General features: G+C 38.7%; 1 protein-coding gene across 11 annotated transcripts in view; it reads right to left on the bottom strand.

Moving 5' to 3' along the window:
- Positions 1 to 2,068: 2,068 nt before the first annotated feature.
- Positions 2,069 to 26,448, bottom strand: part of plekha6 (pleckstrin homology domain containing, family A member 6) — a 312,790-nt gene continuing 288,410 nt past the window's right edge. For 10 of the 11 annotated variants that reach the window (XM_084348673.1, XM_084348676.1, XM_084348670.1 and 7 more), the window contains 5 exons: positions 22,078 to 22,230; positions 16,289 to 16,422; positions 14,152 to 14,300; positions 10,260 to 10,367; positions 2,069 to 9,424 (listed from right to left, as the gene is read on the bottom strand). In XM_084348673.1, the coding sequence (XP_084204799.1) occupies positions 10,270 to 10,367; positions 14,152 to 14,300; positions 16,289 to 16,422; positions 22,078 to 22,230 (534 nt within the window). In that variant the 3' untranslated portion in view covers positions 2,069 to 9,424; positions 10,260 to 10,269. Of the gene's footprint in view, positions 9,425 to 10,259; positions 10,368 to 14,151; positions 14,301 to 16,288; positions 16,423 to 22,077; positions 22,231 to 26,448 lie in introns of those variants that run through there. The other variant, XM_084348674.1, reaches the window with a different exon arrangement.

The following is a 26,448-nucleotide window of genomic DNA, read 5'->3' as shown; positions in this document are numbered from 1 at the left end:
TCGTCGGCGCAGACCCCTACGTGGACCCTGCGCCGTAGCCTGACGTGCGCCTCCAAAAAATCCTGACTACGCGTCACGTCGACGTAGTCAGGATGCGAACGGCAAGGACTGTGATTGGTCCGCTCAGAATGTCATTTCCGGCAGTTGCTTTTCCGGTCAACAGTATAACAACACCGGTTGGCGGTGAATTGCAGAACAACGCGTTCCCTTGACGCAGAACTTCGAATGCTCAATGACGGCGTAGGGTCTACGACGTAGCTACGCCGTCGCCGCAACGCAGAAGCATAAACTAGGCTTTACTTTTCTCACCTGTGTGCTGGGTCCAGCAGGTGAGCCAGCAGAACCGGACGCCATTGCCAGCGGACACTGCGAGGCATTCACAGTGCTATGTGGAAATCGGACATTTCATTACTTAAAGTGTGGGTGTCTGTGCACAATCTGGCGTGATTTTGTTGCTCCTGTACTACAATTGGTCCTCAGTACTGTCTAAAACAGCTTCCACATCTCACATCTACACAGCCTTGGAAATTAAAACAGTTTTAGCCGTGCAGGATATTCGTGCATGGTGTGCAAATGGAAGTTTGTCACTGACAGCAGTTTTTTCACTGCCAATCATGTGGCGTAGGCGAATCGTGTTAGATCCTACGTTCCCTGAAGGCAACATGATAGGGGAAGGTCTGTAGCCTTTTGGTTAAGCTGTCTGTCATGATTCCACATCCTTCTCAGTTGATGCCACGCCCCCCACGCTAGATCAGGGTCAAAAGTCTGAAACTGAAAAAGCAAGATCTGAAACTGAAAAAGAAAGATCTGAAACTGAAAAAAGATTTGAAACTGTAAAAAAAGATCTGAAACTGAAAAAAAGATCTGAAACTGTAAAAAAAACTACTATCTGAATCTGAAAAGATAAAACATGCAACTGAAAGAAATAGGATCCCAAACATGAAAACATATGAAAGTGAAAAGTGGTAATTCTTTTGAATAAATCATTTATTTTCAGAGTTGATCATAATTATTTTTAACCTGAAAAAACTTTTTGTACATTTATTTTTATTTTGAATACGCTGATGTATTTTTCAAAATTCGAGATCAAAACTTGAAATTTCAGTTTCAAATTTTACTTTTTCAAGTACAACATTTTTGACCCTGATTTAGCTCCATAGTGGAGGTAATTCAAATGCATTTTATTACCGTAGTCTTTAGGGCTGTCCATCAGTGCCTTGCAGTCTCACGCACTCACTTGAAGTGATAACAGTGAACACATCAGGGTACGTACAACTGAAGTCCAGGAGGGCCTCCACAAGTCCAGAGGGTGGAAATTTGAATCCAGCCAGTGTGTAATGTGAGATATCTAGAGGCCAGAGGCATGTCAGTCACATTGTTACCTATGAGACAGACATCATGGCTGCCTCCAAATGTCCGGACTTCAACTCACTTGCAGGCTCGCGGACTGTGCGGGCGCCTTTGTGGGAAGTCTGTGAGTCTTGAGGGCTGTCCAAACCCACAATTTATCATGTCCACAAGGGCTCTCAAGTGGACTCACTGCAGACTTCCATAGAGTATGCTTTGGGAGCGGAATTCACTGGACTTCAGTGATTTAATTATCCACAATTCACAGTCTATACTTCTAAATATTTCTGTATTATCATGTGGTTGAGTATTATTTCTGGCCTACACAATTCAAGTAACAGTATAATAAAGTAATTGTGTTACGTATTCATAAAAAGTTCTACAATGTCACGTCCATATTGCAATGAATTGTGGGTAATGAAATCAGTGAAGTCTGAATGCAGACTCCCTGGAAGTCTGCAGAAAGTCTGCTTGAGGGCCATTGTGGACTGGATGAAATGTCTTCAGGTGAGACATCCCGCGAATGTGCCCAGGGGAGCACAGAGAGGGTGCTGTGCCGGCAGGTCAGGGGGAGTGAAAAAGTGAGGGAACACAAAACTAAAACTGTTACAAACTGCATCCACACTATTGCTTGTACTGTAGGACAGCAGTTTGCATGGATTCAGTTGAATTGCCCATATACACTGTACATGTCTGAGCTTTGATGTGAAATAATCCAGTCTGTCTTTGTTTTTGCACTTTATTACTTCATTCACACACAAAGTTTGATATAACAAGGACTGTGGAATATCATCAGTGAGCCTGTTGGTAATGATGTGTCTGGACAGTTGACCTCAGTAGTCTTTTTGGCAGTGAACTTCATCATCAACAAGTGGATTAAATTAACAGCAGTATCATCGTTCCAGGCAGCAAAACATGTTTAATCATACAAAATACTTTGTGAATTCACAAGCATTTAAAGAAACACATTATTGGTATACATTCACTTTATTGCTAAGTTTTCTGAAAGCAAGCATATCATTTTTTTATTTTTTGCATAGTTCAAGCAGTTTGTCTATTTCCCCCCAAAGTAGCAATAGTTACATGTGATAGTGAAATAAACAAACTCAAAACGAAAAAAATATATAATGTATATTCTATATTTTCATAATCCTCAAATGCTACATCTAGTGTGTGTGTGTGTGTGTGTGTGTGTGTGTGTGTGTATGTATATACATATGTATATATGTGTATGTGTGTATATATATATATATATATATGTATATGTATGTACATATACATATATACACATATACACACCCACACACACACACACATATATATATATTTATATATATATTTAAAAATTGAACCTGTCAACTTGTCATAAAATGTTCATACATCTAAAAAAATATGTTTTTTTGAAAGTATTCCCTTTTAAAGAAAAACAACAAGAAATATAACACGAAAAAAAACGTAATGTCTTTGTATTGTCTCTGACTCGGAGTATGGATATAGAATAACTTTCTATAAAGACAGGTCACTTGAAAATTGAAGTGTGCAAGAAAAAAAAGCGCATAAACAACATACACAGGTGTGTGTGTTTGTGTGATTGCAGCATTCAAATCTGGAGGAAGTTGTACTGATGAAGAAGCATGGCTAAAACTACGATCCTGTTAGAACTAGATATCATTTTGGAACAAGTTCAGAACACATCCTGAATTTTTGCTCACGTTTTTCATAATACAGATCATAATGATATTCTTTTTTAGATTTAGTTTATAGCAACATATAAAATCCAGTAACAACTAACCCACACAGTCACATGCTCATTGTGTTTAATCAGTGGCTTAAAGTAGAATGGTTTTTGGCAGTGAATGTGAACCTGGCGGCCCTCCAGGCCTGTGTTGACTCCCCACCTAGCCTGAGCATGGAAGAATTTTAAGAAAAAAAATACACACACACATCCCAGTTACATATTATTTCAAATGACTTCATAATATTTGGTTAATGTATTAATTTTGGTGCAGTCAATTCATACTGGCCATTTGCACATAAAGCCACTGTGTAGATGCTAAAAAGGTCTAACTGGCAATGCCATTGGGACCACTAATCATTGCATTTCCTCCAGATTCAAATTCCTTTCTTAGTCAGTTAATTAATATATCTATTCATCACAACATATAAAACACAGACATGTTTCAGAGTTAATGGCACTGCATCATTAGCTAACACCTCTTTAAACAGACAAGTGTTTTTTCTTGCAGAGTTTAACTTCTTCTAAGGTCACTTTTATTTTCACTTTGCACATACAGATTAGCTTTAATAGATTCACATCCAACATACTCAACCTGTTTTAAGGTAGACTATCACTGGGGGTATTTTTTGAGAACTTTGAAGTCCACTGAATTACATATGTACAGGAGCTGCACACAGTGGCTGGTGGTGAGGGGATCGTGTTTCTTCAGGATGCAACTCTGTCTCATATGAATTACATTCATATACATACTGTCTAGATTAGAGATACTCAATGGCAACATTCTTTGCCAAAAAAGTTCAGAAATGTGATATTCATATATTGTACAGTGATAGTGTAGAGTTCATGGTGTTAGATGGCTGTATAACAGTTGACCTTCAAACTAAATTTCTATCTTAACCTAAAACTCCTATTTGTAGGATAGATGATTTTTGAGTCTCATTCTCAACTCATCCAATACTAACGCCATTTTTCCCAACTCATCAAAAACTGGTGCTTTGGGTTGATCACCGACCCGACCTATCAACCATAGAGTTTTTATACTCTATGATGTTGAGTTATCACACAGCTGTACAACAGTCAACTAGTTGAACTATTCATTACTTAATGCTAACTTTCTCAGCTGTTTTGGCCTACTCACTTGCACTCGCTATCTTAATCTAGTACCTCTTGGTGCACAACAAAGTAAAGACTGTTATTTTTCTGACTTGATGACATTTATGTTAAACCATGAATTAACTTTTAATAAAAGAAGGACCGGATAGATAACATTAAATATTATACAACATTTATCTGATAGTGACAAGGGAGGTGCTGGATCCTATCAAATCAGTGCCGGTCCCAGGTCCAGGATCCGGCACAAATTAAGCTCTGCAGGCTTTGAGGCATCTTGTTAATTCAGAAAAACAGAGCAGATTTTTTTTGTCTAAAATGAATGCAATATATTTCCGTAGCTATCCAAGTCTTTCATAATGTCTAAAAATAAGCGTGTTGCTAAATCACGACCAGAAATGTGGCCTTTTCTTTTTTTTCTCATCTCTACCCCAGCCATGCAATCTGGCTAGGCCATGCACAGCAGCTGTGTGTCACAAATGGCCATGAAAATCCAAATGCACTGTATATATATCCAGAAAATGTTCCTAAAACAAGAATTCTGAATATTGTCGTATTCGGAATAAAAGTGGAAAATTAGTGTGCATATAAATTCAGGCTACCCAGTGTTATCCAGCATCTGACAAAAGTCTCTGACATAGGCTACTTTGACATTCAGTGCCAGCAGACTGCTGTGGATTTGTATGGGTAGTGCAGACCGGCACACAGTTCCATTTGAATTCTAATAAGCCAAAGTAGAGACTATGAGCCCCATTTAAATGATCTGTGGTGCATGGTCTAAGGTCCACAGCGCAAGTGCATTTTGGGTGTGTCCAACACCCTTTTGCTAGCAAAGCAAGGCTCAAAGTGCATAAGGGTTGTATTTAGACTGTTTATTAGTCATAGGTATGTTATAGGCGTAACATAAATTAAACCAATCAATGTCATCTCCCATTCTGATTATGAGCCAGTTGCTTCCAGACCTGGCCCACTGATATTTAAATGACACACCTCATTTTTATTGAGGGACAAGAATGTAGTCCTGAGCTGGTGGAACCTCCGCCTCCGTCGTCTCCAAATCATCGGTCCCATTATCCCTACTTTTGACAACATCTAAATAAATATAAATGACCATCCTCATGAATAGCCAACGGGGAGGCTGAAGCAATAAATTATACATCTTTATGAGGAAAATATTAATTACACTACCAGCAGTGATCCCCCAACAGAAGAAATGATAAGTCTGTCTCTCCAGTAAGAGAGACCCATGTGGGCAGCTTAACTTATTGATTATTTGAATCTTGGGGCATGTCAGGCTCGGTCAGAATCTAATGTTAACAAATGTTTTGTGTTCTTCTACAATTCAAAATCTTGGAATGGCTTCTGGACTCATAATCACCCTTGTCGTTGAGCTATTACGAACTCTCATTGTTGGATTTGTTTTTGCCTCAGACTTATCGTCTGCTGTTTATTTGAAACAGCTGTTGTAAAAGATGAAATACACATGGTGTCCCTAAGCATATAATATACTGCTGGTGTTATGCTCTTAATTATAACTGGGAAAAACATGACATTTCCTATCTCATATCTTTGGTTTGAACCAAGGACGTAGGTTTGGTTTTGATATCGGTGATTATTATTCCTTTACAAGCTTCAGTAATGTATTTTTCGTCTGAATCTGGTAATAAGGGTTTCATACTCTGAAAGCCGAAACTTACTTGCCAAACAACCAAAAAAAAGCAAAGGAAAAAGCAAATCAAGATGTAGGAATTTGCCTGTGCAACATCTGACTGATTTTTGATAGAGCACGTAACAAATGTAGGCTACTGTGACTGAATCAATATGAGACATTCTTCTGACATTATTTATCCCCGGGTGCACAGAACAGCTTTGGCGCAAATAAATTCAACTAGGATGTAGCTAGCTACTACAGCAAGCCCGCATTCATGAGCCAGCCTATCACATGTTGGCAAGAAAATGCAAAGCCAATCATAATAGCGATATTGGTTTAGGGAGGTGGGACTAGTAGAGAACAAGATCTGTTAACCGTTTGTGTACCAAATTATTGCCGAGGACTATTTATTCCTCACTGGATATTGGTCGGGGCATATTGACTTATTGACTTCAAACTTGGTAGCTTTATGTTTTGCCATGTTTTATGTTGTTTTACAGTTTATTTTGCTGGTAAGCCTGATGAACTAAACTGAATTTTGACCCCCAAATATACTGTCCTTCCTGGCCAATGGCATTGCAGCAATGACCTTTGTCAGAGGTATGAAGACTGCTCTTTGCAGAAGAAAGTACAGCCTAGGACAGGGGTCAGCAACATTTACAATCAAAAGAGCCATTTTTGCCCCTGTCCCTTGCCAAAAAAATCTGGCTGGAGCCACAAAACATATTTGTTTCTTATAATGAAGGTAACACAGCCTAGAAAGTCTAAATAAGCCTATCAAGATTATTAATAGGCCTAAATGAGCATTAATTTATATTTTCACATGATGTGGCAACTCTGCAGTGGGCTACTTATGCTTACAGTATAAGGTACTTGAACTTTGCATTTCCATTTCAATGATGCCAAGTGTTGTTGCATTTATGAAACAAAATAACTAGCCTACAATAAGTAGAAATAGAGTAGCAATACAGAACCATATATGCAGACCTACTTAAAGGGGACATATTATGCAAAACTGACTTTTTCCTTGCTTTAGTATGTATATTTGCGTATCCGGAGTGCCTCCCCACCCCCTAAGCATGAGTTTTGACAACTGAGTCAATATTTTGTACCTGGCAGAGTCAGGAATTGAGTCTCTAAATGAGCCGTTTGGATTTCACCCGGATTGTTACGTAACAGTCCGGGTGATTTGCACACTCCCAGCCCTTGCGCTGGGTATCTCCTCCCACATTACGCCAGCTACCTGAACGAGGATCCGCCATTTTCTCGTCCTCGCTAACTTGTACGCGACAGCCTGACCGATACCATGTACAACCCGAAAGCCAAGCACTGCTGCTCTGTCGTCAGATGCACGGATCCTCCTGTTTCGCTACATCGCCTCCCTACCAAAGAGGATATCAGAGCGAAGTGGCTACTTTTTATTTATCAGGGTCCCAGCTTCAGTGAGCAGAAGCGTTATGGTCTGTGCCAGTCACTTCACGCTGGACTGTTTCAGCAACCAGGGTCAGTATAACGCTGGACTGGCAACGAGATTGTCCCTTAAAAGATGGATTCATACCGACTGTCAATGATGGAACTGTAAGTATTTAAAAACAGTATAGTTTGTGTTACTTCGGCCGTTTAGCCGTTTATTCATTAGCATGTTGTGCTAAAGGACAGTGTGTAAGCAAACTTCTAGAAGCGTGTCTTGTCTGAATGCACTGCTGACTGTGTGACAGCCCGAGGAGCTGCTGTAGTTGGGCAGATGTCATGGCTCTGGGAGACTGTCCTCTGACCGTTTTCCTGTGTGTTGGTATACATGTAATACGTGTGTAGCGTTAGCCGTAACGTTAGCTGTAGCGTTAGCTGTAGGCTACAGCTAACGGTACAGCTAATGCTACAGCCTGTAGCTTTAGCTGCTGGCATGAGAGACCAGACCTCAGGGTACCAAAACGTTATCTGCAGTAAAGCAGTCACTACTTTGTTTTGGAGCCGGAGACAGGGGCTACCTGCTACATGTCTGCTGTGCTACTATCAGTTATATGCAGGCATGGACACAGAAAAGCTGCGTCGTGCTGTGTATCGCTTGTTGTTTTTGTTTTTGTTTTGTTTTTTCTCAACTTTATTGAAAGTTGCTGTGTATCGCTCGTTGCCATGGTCACGCGATGCCGTCCTCACGTCTTCCGGCCGGCAGGAAGAAGTGGGCGGCGCACACAGTAGCTCATTAGCATAAAAGGGAAAGGCACTGAAACCGGCCGCTGAGAGCAGGGCTGTGAAACTGGTGTGTAAACAACCCTGCTGTGCTCAATCCTTCGGTTTTTTCAACCAAAGCATGTTACTATCATTTCATTTAGACATCAAGGAACCATGTCAACAAGCAGAAATGAGCATAATATGTCACCTTTAAGTCCTCCCTGTGTTTTTGAAAATGTACAAAATTAAAATTAGCCTAATTTGATAATAAATAAAACGCATAGTGGCAGGCTAGATTTAAAAACAGTAAATGTAAAAAACTAATTAAAAAAAACACAGGATAGTTTAAATTTTATTTTAGTCCATTTCAGTGTGAGTAAATCCTTATTTTAATCCTCAGCCACAAACGGCAATCAACCCTTGAGCTTGAGCCAAAAACACAATGATATTAACTCAGGATCAATCAATTAATCACAACTAGTAACTACTAATAGAACAGATACAATTCTGTGTGTAGGCTACGCATTTTTACTTTTGGAGAATGCAAGAATTCTGTAGGCCTAAAACAGTGATGATGTTAAAAAAAAAAAAATAATAATTTTCATGTAAAATGTCAAAGCCACAGGGAGCCACTGCAGAGGGGCAAAAGAGCCACATGCGGCGCTGCAGGTTGCAGACCCCTGGCCTAGGACAATCCTTAGAGACATTAAATTTGACCCAGTCAAATGTATGGATTGCTTATGGTTGCATATGAGTGTAATTGACAGCAGACACGTTGATAGCATGGAAGTAGTGTAGAAGATGGAGGTCTGGGTGAAACAGGCATCACAGTGAGTTCAGAAGGAGAGTCCTTAGCATTTACAAAGATGAGAGGCTTCACTCTGGTCATTTGTCAAAGTGTCAGAATATGTCAGTGTGGGGAAACACCCTTCACCTGCCACTGAGCCCCACTCCTCCCTGTGCCACAAGCCACAGCGTGTCCTCAGTGTGTGCCTCTCATATGCAGTGTTCCCTTGTAAACTAATCAACCTCGAACCCTGATTCACTGACATTTGTCCTTATAAGTTTAAAACATAAATGTAGTTCATCAGTAATCTATATTTTTTTGTCCTGAGCTAAGTTACATATAAATATTACACAATTTGAAGCTGGTTAGAGATCTTGAGCCGTACTTTGTGCTGCTTAGCACAAAATGGGAGGCTGTTGTGATTTGAATGACTTGGAGTTTGGAGATGTGAGTTTGCAAGTCTTTATAACTTCCCTTCCATTCATCCACGGTTTTATGTGTTTTTGTTGTATAGTTTAGGTGCTAAAGAAAATAAAAGTAATCTCTCTTCATTGTTCAGTTTGTCCAGTGACACTTCAAAGGGATGTTCCATCAAACTTTACTGCAGCTAGGGCTTGAGCTACAGACAAAAAGAAGTAAAGAAAGACAGGGTAAGAGGGATACAAAGATCATTTCTGATTACCTGAGTATCATTGGGTACAGTAGTACCCATTAGTGTTTGTTATCATAGGAAATATATGATGATGATGATAAATATGATGATTTTGTCTTGTGAAAATATGACGTCTGTTATCACTGCTACAGCAGGTACATCTACAGATGTTTTATACAGGAAGAATAGATTTTTTAGGGATAGCTTCAGCTCTACTATCCTATGTTACCCAACATGTTCTAAGCTACAGTGGATGGTATACTTGTCAGTGACCAAAAACTCTCAACACAAGGTCCAACTTACTTGCTGTCTGTAGGTGTCAGTGAATGGGGGTGCTTAGTTGTTATGTGAGATGGTTTCAAAAACAACAAGTTGGACCTTATCTTGAATGAGTTTTTAGAACAAAAGGAAAAAATTTCACATCAAGTATACAATTTTGCGCAAATATTTGCACAAAAGTAGCAGTTGTAAATTATGTTATTACCATTACTTCTTGCAGACGAAAGAGACAAACATTTATTTTCTCCTGAATTTGGCTGTCAGAAATTATGTTTTGACCTATATTATCTATGTCTGTTTCATTATTTTGTTTTAAGTTTGAGGGTGATATGGAGCACTTTCACCAAAATGGATCATCAGACTCTTAAGCCTGTAAACATGAGCATTGCTATTTAAAACCTATGTCAGTCAAAAACATTGTATCATATTATAAACCTCAGTAGATGAAAAGCAGTCACACAGAGTGAAATGACAAAAGGGTCTTAACAGGATAGTGGACAAAGGTTGGTGTGCAGTGACTCACCTTGTATGACTCACACCTTCATGATGTGGGTGGAGTTGGGGAAGTCAGCAGAGCAATGGGGAGGTACAAGGCTGGTCGGGGAGGTGGGGGGACTGGAGCCGCACTGGACTGGAATAAAATGGAGGGAGGCAGGAATAATATAAAAATAGAAAGAAAAACAAGCCATGAACATCAAAGAGAGAAGTACAGGAGCCTGCCTATTTTTTCATGTCTTCATACATTGAAACTGTGCTAAACGGCGTCATATTACTGTAAAGGTGTAAATATGACTATAAACAGATCATTTTCACTGGTATTTTTACTAAGAACTGCACGCATCAGGAAGAGAAAAATAGACGACAAGGTGAATATCTAGGTGAAGCACAGCTGCAGCTGTGCATAAGCTGCACTACTGACTTGGGCTGGGTGGCTTCTGACCTGTTAACATTGGTGCCGTAATGAAGCGCAAGAGGTTCCATGATGCAAACGCACAGGCAGATTTAGCACATTTATTATCTATGTTCAGTGTTTCGGCATGCAACATTTGTCAGTTAACATTAAATCAAGGAAAGAAAGAAAGAAACTCCTTCAGTTTCAATTCAACAGGTAAATTATCACGGCACACAACTGAAAGGCACTGACTATGGACTTTATGATCAACTTTCTTGACAGATGCAAAACACTACTCCGATCAAAAAACAAAAATGCAAGAAGGAAAAAAAGCAATCATCTCAGTTTATATGTTGTACATTCATGGCCAACTTTTTTGTGACAAACAAACCTGTCAATTGCAGTCCCCCACAGCATAATCTTTCTCTTTTTCTGCTCTGTGCCCCCTGACAATTTGATTTTGTTCAACTTAGAACTACAAACTTAACATTTTTAAATCAATGTCCTTTCTGGTCACGTGTGATGTTTGTCAGGGATCTGTCCTGGGCCCCTTTCTATTTATTATATACCTCCTACATCTCAGCCATGACGTTCTGTGAGTTGGGCAGTGCTTGGTTTGGGCTAGGACTAAGTTTTGAAACAGGAAATAGTAAAGCAGCAAGCTGGTAACAAACGATATGGTATTACATCTAATCATTACACTAAAATATTTTTCTGAAAACTTTTTAGGAGAGAAATAGACAATGGATAGTGTGGTTCCTGTTTAAACAGCATTGCCTTGTTTTACAGTTCGATCTAAGTTTTTTCAGCTGCCATTTTGAGTACATAATCAACATAGTTCAGGTGGAACTGGTGGAACACGGACTTTCTCTATTGCAGCTTTACAGTATGCTAAAATATGTTTCTGAAAGCATTTTAGGCAAAATATATGGCTTGGTAACCAAATCTTGGTAATAGGGTAAGCACTGCCTAGTTTAGACAGTTTAACTGGAGGTTAGTGAGACGGCCCTCACTCAATCCAAGAGAGAGAGGGTGCTTTCACACCTACCTCATTTGGCCCGGACTTTCAGACTTTTCAGTTTGATCTGTACCAAAATTCCAGGTTTAACAGACCACGAGGTCTGAACTAAACAGCTGGTCCAACCAAAAGAGGTGGTCACGGTGCTGATCAAACTAAACCATGGTTCCGTTCATTGCCAGTGTGAAAACATTATTTTGTAAGGTTCAGACTTTCAGACCAAATACAGGAAATGATGAGGTTGTGTGACATACAAGACTAGCACGTCTAGAGTTTTTTCATGGCCAAATTGCAACATAGTTCTGTTATGTTCCAAGTTTCAAACTGCCTTTTTTTCTACATTTTAACATTAATGCTAAATCAAAGTTAAATCTGTTCATCTCTCTTATATAAACATACAATCCCAAGTCCAAGCCCAAAAATGTTTCACTTTTACAAGACTTCTTGTTAATGTCTGTTCATCATTCTAATTAATGCGCAGCCTATAAAATAAGCAACCATAGCAGCAGGGAGTCAGTCAACACCTCTGTTTACAATTTATTGCAACATGTTAACGAGCTAACATGTTATTACAACACTGAGTGCTTCATCCTCATCCACAGGATGGTGACTGTAACACACAAGCTGACAGAAGTACACTGCCCCTCCGAAGTTTGCATCACTATGTTATTGACTTTGAATCTTGCTAGCATTAAGTTGGCTTTCTGGCCATCAGCTGAGTGGGAATTATCTCCTGTCACCAAGTCCTATGAAAAGTTTGTTGTCTTTCCTTGAGTGTTAACATTTAGACCCTTATGGGATGTTAATGTCAAACCTTCAGGTGATATCACGGAAATGGCGTTATGACTTTTGAAAAAATTCAACCTAGTTAGATTTTATTTGCAAATCGCATTAAATTATAAATTAATGATAGTATTTCTTTGGCCAGTGACCTTCATATAAGCGGGATAATGCTTGACAAGGCACTTATCAGGCATTACTATAAAGTTCAATACGTTTGTAGCAAATTGGCTTGTTATGCATCTGTCTTCATATTTTCTAGCATTTAACAAATCCAAGCACTTTTCAAACCTTGAAAACACCACATTCAATTTCAAGCATTTTCAATGATTTCCAGCACCCATATGAACTCTGCACATGTAAGCCTTCTCTTTTGCTTCTCCACGCGGTACTTTTTCCTGTTGTGTGTACATGCAGCTCGCCCCCAGTGCACCCCGACCACTAGTTTAATCCAACATCCAGCAGTGATGGCTGAACGAAAGAGGAGCAACATTTGGAGCCATTTTACAGCTGTAAATGAAAACGTTGCGTACTGTGATGTGTGTATAAGGCTGTTTACTACTGTGAAAACACCACAAACTTCTTTAAACACATAAAAAATAAATATCTAAGTCAAATTGATTGAATATAGCTTACTATATCCAGACATCCAAATAATATATTTGGCCTGTTGAATCTTGATATCTACATGAATTATGTTAATGAAACTGAAAAAATATTATATACATCAAACCTGAAACATGTAAATAGCTGAATATAATCACATTTTTGTGTAACTGTGAAATGCATAGGATTCCTATATTTAGGCTACATGTAGTATATCATAGGCTATAGACATTTATTTTGATATTTTACCTCATTGAATCCCCAAGAGCCCAACATTCTTATTATTGCTATTGTTATAATAAAAAGTATCAGTACTGGTATCGATATCAGTGATATTGGCCTTTTATGACTTGGTATTGGATCAAAACCAAATTTTGTGGTATCACCCACCCCTACTGGGGCGGCAATAGCTCAGTCCATAGGGACTTGGCTTGGGGACTCAAAGGTGGCTGGTTCAAGTCCCACTTGGACCAGAAAAGTGTGATGTGGACTAAGCACCGACTCCTAACACTGCTCGTTGGGCGCCGTGCATATGGCAGCCCCTTCACTCATCTCCTCTATACACTGTGTGTGTAATGTGAGTGAAAAAGAGATTTTCCCCATTGTGGGATTAGAAGGGAAATTAAATTAAATTAAAAATTACTGCTCGGGAATGGCTGGAGGAACGTGACAAAGGGCTCAGGCTGTTGAGCTGGCCTTCAAACTTCCTAGATCCCAATTCGATCAAGCATCTGTGGGACCTGCTGGACTAAGTCTGATCCATGAAGGTTCAAAACCCACAGGATCCACCACTGGTGCCAGTGGTGCTTCTTGTCTTGTTCCTCAGGCCATTCCTGAGCAGTTTTTGTGGCGTGTCATTGTCCTGTTGGGCGGACTACTGCCTTTGAGGAGTGCCATTGCTATGATGTGAAGTAGCATCCACATGAACGCCAGGGCCCAAGGTTTTGCAGAAGGACATTGCCTTTTAACAAGACAATCAATGCTATTCACCTTACTGGGAGTGCAGAAATGTGTATGAGGTTGTTTGTGACTTGTCCTGTGCTGTATGATCACAGCGTGCAGTTAGTGGAAGAGTTGTGGTGATAGTGTCATTGGCAGCCGTGTATAGAGACTCCTCACCAGAGAGAAGGCGGCTGCGACGAGAGGCCTCAGCAGCCAGAGCACAGGATATCTCTATACGCTTCTCCTGCTCCTGCAACTGCTGTTGGGAACTGACTTGAGTTCCGCCCTCCACTGGGCCATCCAGAAGAGGAACAATATTCTGCAAACTGACAGTGGTAGAAAAAGCAAATGCAAAGACAAAGAAAAAACAAAAGAGGGTTGTTGTCGCAGCATCTGACAAATGTAACATATTCTGCATAGCTATGTCAGTAATATTTATACCTTTTATAATTGTGTCTGATCTTAACTATAAACCTAATGAATAATAATGAAGAAAGTGAACCGCCTGAGTGGTAACCTGAGAATGAGAAAAATCCACTATATTTCTTCAGAATTGCATAGAATTTCTGTGTGTGACTGTGTGTGTCTGTGTGACTCAAATGTGGAGACAGTGCAATAGTTTAATTGAGATATTAAGTTGACTGTGTTAACTGTGTAATGAATTTCATTGTTTAGTTTGTCAAATGTATTTTTGTCAAATGTGGAGGCTTTTTGTTGACACAGGAAATGATGATTATTTATATTTATCTTTATTTAATTTATTATCATTTGTTGTAACAAGCAGAGAAGAAAATAAATCCTGTCTTCCAATTTAGTGCATCTGTTACCTAATAATTTTTTTTGTGGAAGAAATATCAGTATCGGTACTTGGTATCGGCAAGTACACAAATGAAAATACTCGTACTTGGTTTGAAAAAAATGTGATCGGTGCATATGTATATGTGTGTGTGTATATATATATATATGTACATATATATGTGTGTGTGTGTGTATGTACGTGTGTATATATATATATATATATACATATATATGTGTGTGTGTGTGTGTATATGTGTGTATGTATACACACGATATCTCACAAAAGTGAGTACACCCCTCACATTTTTGTAAATATTGTATTATATCTTTTCATGGGACAACACTGAAGAAATGACACTTTGCTACAATGTAAAGTAGTCAGTGTAAAGCTTGTAAAACAGTGTAAATTTACTGTCCCCTCAAAATAACTCAACACACAGCCATTAATGTCTGAACCGCCGGCAACAAAAGTGAGTACACCCCTAAGTGAAAATGTCCAAATTGGGCCCAATTAGCCATTTTCCCTCCTCGGTGTCATGTGACTCGTTAGTGTTACAAGGTCTCAGGTGTGAATGGGGAGCAGGTGTGTTAAATTTGGTGTTATCACTCTAACACTCTCTCATACTGGTCACTGGAAGTTCAACATGGCAGCTCATGGCAAAGAACTCTCTGAGGATCTCAAATGTGATCATGTGATCAGCAGCAAACAGTCAAGCTTTAAAGTTGCCGCGTCTGGAGCAAGGGCGTCTTTCTTGCACGGCAGCCTCTCAGCCCATATTGATGCAAAACACGCTCGACTGTGGACACTGATACCTGTCTTCAAGCAACTTCTAATTTATCGCTGACTTGCCTTTTAGTCGTATTTGGTTGACTCTTGACCATCCTAACCAATTTTCTCTCAGCAGTAGGTAATAGTTTGTTTTCTTCCTAATTGTGGCAGTGAATCTGATGGGTGTATCAAGCAAGCCCTATTTAAATGGGCCCAGAAAACTCATCAGCTTTTATCAATCATAATCACTCAGAGGAAGTTCAGAGGCCATGCTACAAAGCAAATTTGATTTACACAACTCTCTATAATAACCACAATTGATCGTGCAACATTATCAACATTATGAACTCGGGTTCATAATGTTGGTAATATCACTATCACAATACATTTTTAGCTGTTGCTTGAGATTTTATATCAAAACTTTAAACTTCAATCTAAAGTATATTTTTTACAACCAATATTTGTTTTGCTTCATTTTTATTTTTGTTATTCAAAAGTTTCAAGTTTCAAGCAGTTGTTTCAATAAATCTGGTCAAATGATTTCATTTAAGAGCCACATTACCTTCATCAGCATGTACAAACACAGTACTGTTTTGAGAAAGACCAGCACTTTTTCTTGTACAGGATAGTGCAATGCTTAATGCTTAAAATTGAACCAATTGGCATCAGTTTATAAAGTTTTAAAGCATACATATGTGAGCAGCATAGACAACTGAATAATAACGCTATGTCTGAATCAAAACCCACTTTGATTTGGCAATGAGGGTTTTGATCCGCTCCAGTTTCTTCTGCTTCTCCTTCTGTTCCTCAGGGCTCAGAGGAGTGTCATCCCCCAAATCCAGGTAACGCTCCGGGATCAATACCTTGTCAGGAGCCATCAGCTACAAGAAACATGATGCACATAAAAAAAACACACAAAAAACCCAAACATGAATTGACATACATACATACAGCTTATATACAGACAAAAACACATGCTAATATTATATGCTTTCCTTGGCATCCTAATGGTGAGTCAGGAAGACCTTTTTAAGGATGTTATTCATAAGTGCCTTATGTGCAGGGGTGGAAGTAATGAATTACACGAACTTTACAGCAACAATGTTGTATTTTTATGTACTTGGTCAGTGTATCTTTTGGCCCTTCACTTTTCATTTTGAAATGGGTATTAAAAACAAAAAATGACTGGTTGTTTGATTTTCAAGATAAAATGCAAATATTAAAATTGAAATACAACGACAAGGCATTTTTCTAATTCATGGTCAAAACGGAAAATCAAGTTTAAAAAAAAGTTTGACTTTCATTTTCTATTTCTTAAAAGAAATAAATCCAGTAGAAAACAGAAATAGTCTCAGAATGGATGTGGTCATCTCTTCACATTGTGCGTGTTGAAATGCTCTTACTTTCACTATTAAACATACCCATGAGTTCTACTGTTGATTTTTTACGATTTGATTTTGGCCAAGATTTATTTCCAACCACATTTCTTCCTCGAAGATGAAGGTTCATCCTTCCAGGTTTTAATAATTCGTTGGACAGTTCTTAACCCAGTTTCAGTAGTTTCAGCAATCTCCTTAGTTGTTTTCTTTGCTTGATGCAGTCCAATAATTTGACCCTTCTGAAACAGAATGACATCTTTTCCATGACCACAGGATATGTCTTCGGACATGGTTGTTTAAGAAATGAGAAGCTACTCATCGCATCAGTTAGGATTAAATAACTTGTTGCCAGCAGAAACATATTAATCACTGCAGTAATTTTCCAATGGAAGGCTCTTACCTATTTGCTTCTAGGTGGTGACTTTTTTTTGGCCAGGCAGTGTATGATTTTAGACATGGTAATACAAGTCCTGTCATCCATAGAAATGTCACTGCTGTCAACTAGGAAGTAATTTGCGCAAGCTGGCAGCCACTTGATGTTGACGTTACTAGTGCTTGGAGCAGCCAAAGACAACTAAAGATTTGCATTAAAATTGGCAATTACCTTTGATAAATTGCACATCGTGACTCAATAATAAGATAAGATAAACAGTGTGTAACTGACAAGACTGTACAGAGACAGTACATAGGTATTCAAGACAGTAATATCCGAAACACAATTAAGGATTCCATTGAAAATTTCAGCTAATCTCTTTTTTTTATGACGTTTGAAACTTATTAAAATTAAAATTATGATTTTGGTGGATGACGGGGGTTGTTTTGCCATGTCTAAAATCATATAAGAGTAGGGTTCCAAAGACATTTTAGCCTAGGCTGAAGCAACATTGTATGGCACATGTACAATTCTTCATGTTGTGCTTTTGTCTTGTAAATGACAAAATGTCAATAAAAAATAAAATAAAAAAACAGGCAATTTTTCATTTCTGTTTTTCAGTGATTCATGGTAAAACTGTAACCTGAAGTGTACATTTACGGCCACTAGAAAACTTCTCTGCTAAACTTTCCCTTCTACTGGTTGCTACCACCAGTCGCTCCGAACACAGCTATCTCTCCTTCTCTTGTTAGACCACTGAGACTCTAGACAGTAAATTTGTTTGGCTGCATTATAGGGAATTCCTAATAGTACTACTTCTGTCATTTAAAATGTGAATTTCATTTACAGTATACATACTTATTTTAATTTATGTAAATATGTTGTTGTTTACACTTCTGAGTTCATACACAAATGTTTAAATAAAACATATTTTGCATAAGGCATGAAGTTTTGGTGGGTGATTGGCATTCCAGACAAATAACAGTTTCATCATGTATGGCTAGTGTTGATCAGGTAGGCCTTTGTGAAAGTAACTACTTGAGCGCTAGTTAAAGCCCAAATTACACAAAAATAACTTATTGAGTTGATATCATTTGCTGATAGCTTGGTCCCCCCCAGTTCAAAAATCCCATCTGCACCCCTGGCTAGCAGGCAGAAAGAAAGTAGACACTAGTAGTTAACTTGGACTGGGGCATTGCTACCGAAATAAACATGGTCTCTGCCATTTCTAGAGTAACATTTTACCTGTCGTTTTATAGGACACCAGAGAGTGATTTAGAGGGGATATAAGCTAACGTTAACTTGTACAATCATTTTTCTGTAACGTTAGCCTAGTGAATGATGAAAGCTGTGTCTGACCGAGCTAACTCTCAAGCTGCGACGTTATGAAATTAAGATGAGAAATGTTGACAAGTGTATTCTAAATTACTAAAGTGTATTGGTGTAAATTATTGTGCTGGGGTGTGATGAATGTATTTAATTATATTTTCCACATCTGTATATCAGTGGTTATATGATAGGCCTACTGAAAACTGTATATTTTCCTCATGTTGTAAATGTAAAAACCTAAGTAGCCATAGTGCGTGCTCCAGCACATAAGTTAGTTCCTCTGTGTTGAAACTATGTTAAATCACATTGTCCCTATCAACTGAAATGTAAATAGTAAACAATGAAAAGAAAGCTATGCCCAAGAAGAACATTCAAGCAATTCCAATTCAATAATGTGTTAGCATTTTAAATTGACGTTAATATAATGTTACTATGTTATAAGTATCACTTTAGTATCTTTCCTCTGGATCATTGCTGAAGTTTCTGGCACCAGCAGCAAAAGAGGATAACTTGCCACTTCCAAATGCTGATAACGGTACCTGTAAATTCAGTATTCCACTTGATTGATTATAACTGCATATGTATTGCATTCAAAATAATATATATAATATGCCTTTGGTAGAATCGGTGCTCAAAGGGTGTGGGGGTTGGCACTCATGGGCATGTGGGTTTAGTTCCCTAAGATAACTTTTAAATGTTGTATTTTTTACATTGTGTATATATATTAAGATAAAATAAGTTATTTAATATTTTCATTGTCCTGTATGTTTATATTGTGCCAACTTATTATATTACTGTGAACACTGGCTGTTAAGATTTATGGTATGTTTAAGTTATTTTAAGTTGTGTTATTTTTTGTTCTGTTCTTTTATTGCTATTCATATTTATATGTTTCAATTACAAGTTTTTTTATGCTTTTTGGCAGTTTGAAATAAAAAATGTTTTACATTTCACAATGTTGTTTTTAAAACAAGAGTTCAAAAGTTTTCATTCAAATGCTCCCAAAATTGACACAGAAGCCATTTAGCTGTTTCAAATGCTGTCAAATGATGAGTCTGCATTAATAATCAATATCTTGCTGTAATTTGTACTGTATGCAAAGTTCCTTTTTTTGCTCAGTGTTGGGTTAAACACCACTAAAATGTTTTGGCACCACACCTGCAACCAGCAGAATGATTTCTGATTCTTTCAGAATTTTCTGACCAACATCTTGACAGTAGGCATTTTAAGTTCAAACAAACAACAATATCCTAGTCTGGTGCTTATGGTGTCATTGCTTCACACTGTAAGGTGTATGGAAAAGCCATGTCTTTCCCATGGCACAGTCAGTATGTCACCCTCCCTGTGGATACGTTTGGTTTTAACCTTCGTGGACAGCTCCAAGCCTGTCAATTCACACCTGACCTTAAACAAATAGACATCCTCTTATGACCACTTGAGATCTGATCTCACTTCCCCACTTTCTATGCAAATATACACCTACATAAATAGATGCGATAGGAGAAACAGATACGTTACACAAAGAAACAAATCTATTGATGTACTGTATAACGTTTGCCAAATGAAGTGGAAGAAATGTGTTGTAGACAGGTCTCAAAGTTTAGAGACATGACATGTTTGTTAGAAAATCTATTGTGTTAGTCTGACTTAAACCGGACTTTTAAAGTCCATGTAAACATGTTGGTCCGACTGAAATTGTACTAAATCAAATTTCTCAAAGTCGGACCAACACACCCAGATAATGGGGTTGGCTAAGTCGGACCTGGACTGGCCTTGGAGTTCTGGGCATGCACCACATTCCCTGCGCTAGGCATTGACCCAGAAGTCGCCCATGGCATAAATCCATAGCAGAACAATTTTGGACTGACGATGAGACACAGTTTATGTTGTCTCATGTTTTCACCGTTCGCTGTGCAGTGTGTTTGCCGTTTTTTTAACTTGTTTGGTATGTGACGTAATAAGTCAACTGGTCCAGTAGTAACCAGCTGAAATAGTGCATATCGCCACCCACCGTAGTGGAGTCGGACATAGTTATGGACATACTTTCAATTAATCGATTCTCTCCTAGTTGTCATGATTCAGTGTCTTGTTCTTGTGTTCTTTTATTTTGATATTATGCCCTCTGTCATTATTCAGTGTCTTCTTGTTTTTCCTGTTTTATTTTGATATTATGCCCTTGTGTGTCTCTTCTTGTATTTCAGTTCCTCCTGTGTTTTTTCCCTCCCAATGTTTTTCAGCTTGTTTCCTCCCCTGTTCCTCTTCCCTCCTCACTCCACCTGTTCCTGATCCCCTCGTTAGTATCTGTGTATATAGTCTTTGTTCTCCCTCATGTGTTTGTCAGTTCATTCCGTGAAATCCGTGATGGTCCCTGCTACTCCATCATTCCTCTGTCATTCCTCCATGTTCTGTGTCCTGTGCAAATCCGTGAGTTCCGTGTTGTTATATGTTACTCTGTCTTAGTATGTCTTCCTCTGTGTTGCCTCCCAGCATTTCTTCCCAGTGTTTCTTCCAGTGTTTTCTCCAGTGTTACCTCGTGCCTCCTCATGCCTCCCATTTTGTATGTTTCTGATTTTGGTTTCTTGTATCTCGTTTCATTTGAATTTTGCTTTTCTGTTGCACTTTGTTTAAGCTTTTTATTTGCTACTTTGTTTTTGGTCCTAGTGACTCATTTTTGGTTTGTATAAATTTCTTGTGTTTTGTATTTTCAGCTTTTATTTTATTAAAGCTCGCTTTTCGTTCCCCCTATCCTGCCTCCTGTGTGTTGTCTGCGTTTGGGTCCTCTCCTCATCTAACACAGTGTAAGACTAGTGCTCGTATATTGGGACAATGGCAGTAGTCCAATTAAATGGCCCAATCGAGCAGACAGGATGCACATAAACATGAAAAACAGACAGACAGTGATGCTGTGACATGCTTTACAAGCAAATACAATGTATTGTATTTAATACTGAATTTACAAGAAGGCACCAATGATTTAGAATTACCTGTAGATGTTGCACAAAGTTTAAGTTCTTGTCATTCAACAACTCTCAAAATCACACGATTTCTAAGGGAGTCTGGGATATTGCCATTATTAGTGACTTTATTACGTGGTCCAAGTCCATGACTTTCACACACAAAGCAGCCCACTTCTTGCAACAATCCCCAGAGAGAGAGTCTTAGGTGGTCTCTGTCACTCACGAAAGAAAATTGTGCGTAGTTCCTTTTGGAAAACATGTTTCTTTTAAGATATTTATATTGCTAATGTAAAGAATACTCATTACATTGAGAAATTCATTATTGGTGTTCAAAATAATGGTTTTTCAGATGTGATTTTTTTACTGCTTTCATCGGAGCTCAGACCCTACATTATGGGAGCTCAGTTCACATTGGCTCCCATGTAACTTGAACCCTGTCTCAGAGCCTCAAACAGAATGAGTGAATGAAGGAGCAATGCATCCACTGGATTATCTCACCTCTTTGCTGATGTCGAGGTCATGGTGTTCTGGTTCAACTTGTAACCGTCTCAGGCGAGCAATTTCTTCCCGAGGTGATTCCTGCCCCTGGCCTCGAACTGCTGCCTCCAAGTCTTTGATGTCAATCTCATGGGCTGTTAGCCGCCTACGGATCTATGGACACACACATAGATATACAGTTGTGTTAAAAATAACAGCAGTCCAACATCACTAACCAGATCAATCACTTTTTTTTGGTAGAAATTATATTTCTACATGGCAAATAATTTACTAGTAGGTGTAGTAGAGTAATAGAAAATCAATAGTCATGACATGCATGCTGCTGATTCTGTGTAATTGAATCATTAATTGAAGGGCGTGTTCAAAATAGCAGTGTGGAGTTCAATTAGTGAGGTCAAGGCAGCAAATGTTGTACATGTTGGTTATAGTGCATTTCTCTCTGAAAATCTGAGTAAAATGGGTTGTTCCAGACATTGAGAAGAACAGCGTACTTTGATTAAAGTTGATTGGAGAGGGGAAAACATATAAAGAAGTGCAGAAAATGATAGGCTGCTCAGCTAAAATGATCTCAAATTGCTTTAAAATGGCAGCCAAAACCAGAAAGAGGTGGAAGAATAGGGAAAACTACCATTTGAATGGATCGAAGAATAGCCAAAATGGCAAAGACTCAGCCGATGATCAGCTCCAGGGTGATCAAAGAAGGTCTAAAGTTACCTGTGAGTACTGTAACATTTGGAAGACACCGAATAAATGACGTGCTGAAGAGGTTACAATTTGCCAAAAAAACACTGACTGACCTAAAGTGAAATGGTGCAACATTTTGTGGACTGATAAAAACAAGATTGTTTTTGGGTCTAGGGGCCGCAGACAGTTTGTCAGATGACCCCCAAACACTGAATTCAAGCCACAGTACACTGTGAAGACAGTGAAGCATGGTGGCGCAAGCATCATGATATGGGGATGTTTCTCATACTATGGTGTCGGGCCTATTTATCGCATACCAGGGATCATGGATCAGTTTGAATACATCCAAATACTATGCCAAAGAGGTAATGCCATTGTAATGGGTGTTTCAACAAGACAACAACCCCAAACACAGTAAGTGAGTTGCATCTTGGTTCCAGACCAACAAGATTAACGTTATGGAGTGGCCAGCCCAACCCCCAGACCTTAATCCAATAGAAAACTGGGGGTTGACATTAAAAAATGCTGTTTCTGAGGCAAAACCAAGAAATGCAGAGGAATTGTGGAATGTAGTCCAATCGTCCTGGGCTGGAATAGCTGTTTACAAGTGCCAGAAGTTGGTCAACTCCATGCAACACAGATGTGAAGCAGTTCTCAGAAACAGTGGTTATACAACTAAATATTAGGTTCAGTTATTCACAGGAAAGCTAAATCTTCAAGCATTTTTCAGTTTATACAGTAAATGTTTGAGTTTGTAAAGAAAAATGCAGACACTGCTATTTTTTTGAACAGCCTTTATATTCCCTTTTCTTTACTTTCTGTAAAGTAATAACACATTTGATACATTTATCTTGATGCTTTAATTGGGAATAGAATGTGCAGTGTCCCCAATCCCATTTGCGTGTATGGAAATAAAAGCTATTATAAGGATTTTGAGCTTTACTCACTTTATTAAACACATTGCTATTACTTCGAACACAACTGTATGCATGCAAAAACAGATACAATCTAATAATCCACAAGCTCAAGGCTGCTCTGTTCAAACAAGAATTAATTTATTTAAATAATCAGAGTATATGTTGCTTTATGCTGCTTTATGCCTATGCAAATTGTATGCTGCTGTATGCCTACGCCAATCAGTCAAGTTTCAGTCCATGTCTGTGAAGGCTTATATGGTGTGAAGACGCTTTGAAAAAAAATGTATGTAATGCCAAATTAATCATACTTGATCCACAAGTTTTTGAGACCTCTACATCATCAGTGTGATCATTTTTATCCTTAAAAACCTGTTGTATACAATCAGATACATGCAGTGTACAGATGATTCACCAGGGGTCAGACGATATGCCCTTGAGGACCTTTAAATGAGACATCCAAAATGGCCTTTGTCAACTCTTTGTGGTTTTGCATGAATTTTTAAGTTAAAGTGAGACGAACATTCAAATTTTTGATGATAATTCAAAAGGAGTAATTACTTGATTGAGGCAACATACAATCATCAAATTTTTTTGTAACTAATTTTATTGTAAAATCATGGTGAAAATGTGTGAATCCAATTAGATACATCAGGTATAAGGCATAAGGTATGTAAGGCAGCACAGCGGTACATGTTTTCCCCGTGCCTGCATAGGTTCTCTCCGGGTATTCTGGCTTTCTCCCACAGTCCAAAGATGCAAGTGAGGTTAATCAGTTACTCTACATTTACATTACATTTAGGGCATTTAGCAAACGCTTTTGTCCAAAGCAACTTACAGTAATTCATACATAGCGTACTTAGCATAAATTGCCCGTAGGTGTGAGTGAGTGTGAGCGTGACGGGTTGTTTGTCCCTATATGTCAGCCCTGTGAAGAACTGGTGACTTGTACAGGGTGTACCCCACTGCTCACCCAATGTCAGACCCTGCAACCGATAAGCTGTTACGGACAATGGATGGAGGTATATAAGGAAATTTTGGCTATAAATCTGTCAATCTTCATTTTCTTGCATAATGCATTCCATAAAGCAACATACTAATTTTAATACTAATAATTAAACTAATTAAAGGTTTAAATGAGTGGAAATGTAGATATTTCCAGTAGGAAAGCATTAACTTTGACAAGCACAGCATCTACACACTACAATACAGGAGTGGTGGTTTGCACCTTTAAAGTTTGAGATCTACTAGTAAACACAAACAAGAACACTTGAAGAAGAAGACTAGAGAGCCAAATATCGTCGCCATTGTTGATCATTTTACAGTTTCAGAGAAATACAAAATAATTGCAGTTTGAAATTTGCAACACATGTTCCACAGGGTGTCACAGTGTGTGCCGTGTCAGCCTTTTTGTTTCCCTATTGTTTTCCCTTACTGTTTCCCTGCTCCTTTTTCCCTCACCTGCTCCTTCCCAGTGTGTGTTCGTGGGCTTGGCTTGCTGGTTCCTGTTGCGGCAGAGAGACGCACCTGACAGTCATCAGCTCATCAGCTCATCACCTCCTGCATTACCCTGACCTCTCCACCTCTTCAGTGCTAGATTGTTCTGCCACGTTCAGTGATTTTTCCAGTGCACTCTTTGATTTAAGTCTTTTCTCAGAGTTTCAAGCGACTTCCTGCTACATTTTTGCTTGTGCCCTTTATACAACTGTTTTCCCTAGCTTTGGCATTGTCTCATGCTTTGTGTTTTCCCCTCTTCTTGTGCAGATTCCCTATAATCTCTCTGCTCAGTCTGCAGTCTCACCTGCTTTTATGGAACCTCTCCTCCCTGCCATCATAACTGTCAACTGTCATTCAGCCTGCCTGCCCTCCTCATTCTCTGCTTCAAAGTATAGTTTTGAATAAAACATTTTTGGACAGCATGTCTGTCTCTGATCTCTGCATTTGGGTCGGACAAAAGCTCAGCCCTAAAATAGGGGTTCAGAGGAGGGAAAAACATCTAAAAGTATCTTATAAGAAATCTTATAAGAGCTGTGCAATACCCTTGCATAAACTACAAGAAATGAACTGATTATTTTATACGTACAACCTGCTGTATCATGATGACTAATTGGATGTTGCCATGGCTCACTTGCTAATAACGGTCTTTTGGTCACTAAATTTTTACCAAAAAACAAACAATTAAGAGATGAATACACAATAATTTCTTTTTGGTGTGTGTTTGTTAGGCGAAAAAAGCAACGTGGGAGACCCAACAGAAATGCAAGCACTGCACAAGCATTCAGTTCTCGATGCCTACTATGGAAAGTATATATTAGCCCATCTTTGCCTGAAACAGAAACTGTTTTCTCACCTACCACAATGCAAAATAAAGAGAGTGATACTGAGTGATAATGAACTAGATGTGTACTCAATAATGAACCAAAAACGAGAGACCACTTTGCAATGGGATCACACCAGCCATAACATCAATCAAAACTGCCTTTGTAGAAGTTCACGCTACAATAGATGTCACCAAGAATATAGAAACAAATGTGGGCCATGGACATGGTGTGTAGTTGAAAAAGTATTGTGACGCTATCAGGCTGAAAAAAATCTGTCCACAGACAGACCTATAAACACCTGGCATAATACTTAAAATTGCTTTTGGGTTAGTTCGTCCTACAAAAGGTTTCACCATGACACACACACACACACACACACAGACTCACAAACTAAAAGGTGGAAGGTTCCTCATCCACCCTGGTGGTCCCATTGTTGGTTTTGTCGCTGCTAC

Source organism: Pagrus pagrus (genome assembly GCF_965226575.1).
Source record: "Pagrus pagrus genome assembly, chromosome: 3".
Classification (NCBI taxonomy): Eukaryota; Metazoa; Chordata; class Actinopteri; order Spariformes; family Sparidae; genus Pagrus; species Pagrus pagrus.
This window is presented reverse-complemented; position numbering and strand designations above follow the sequence as displayed.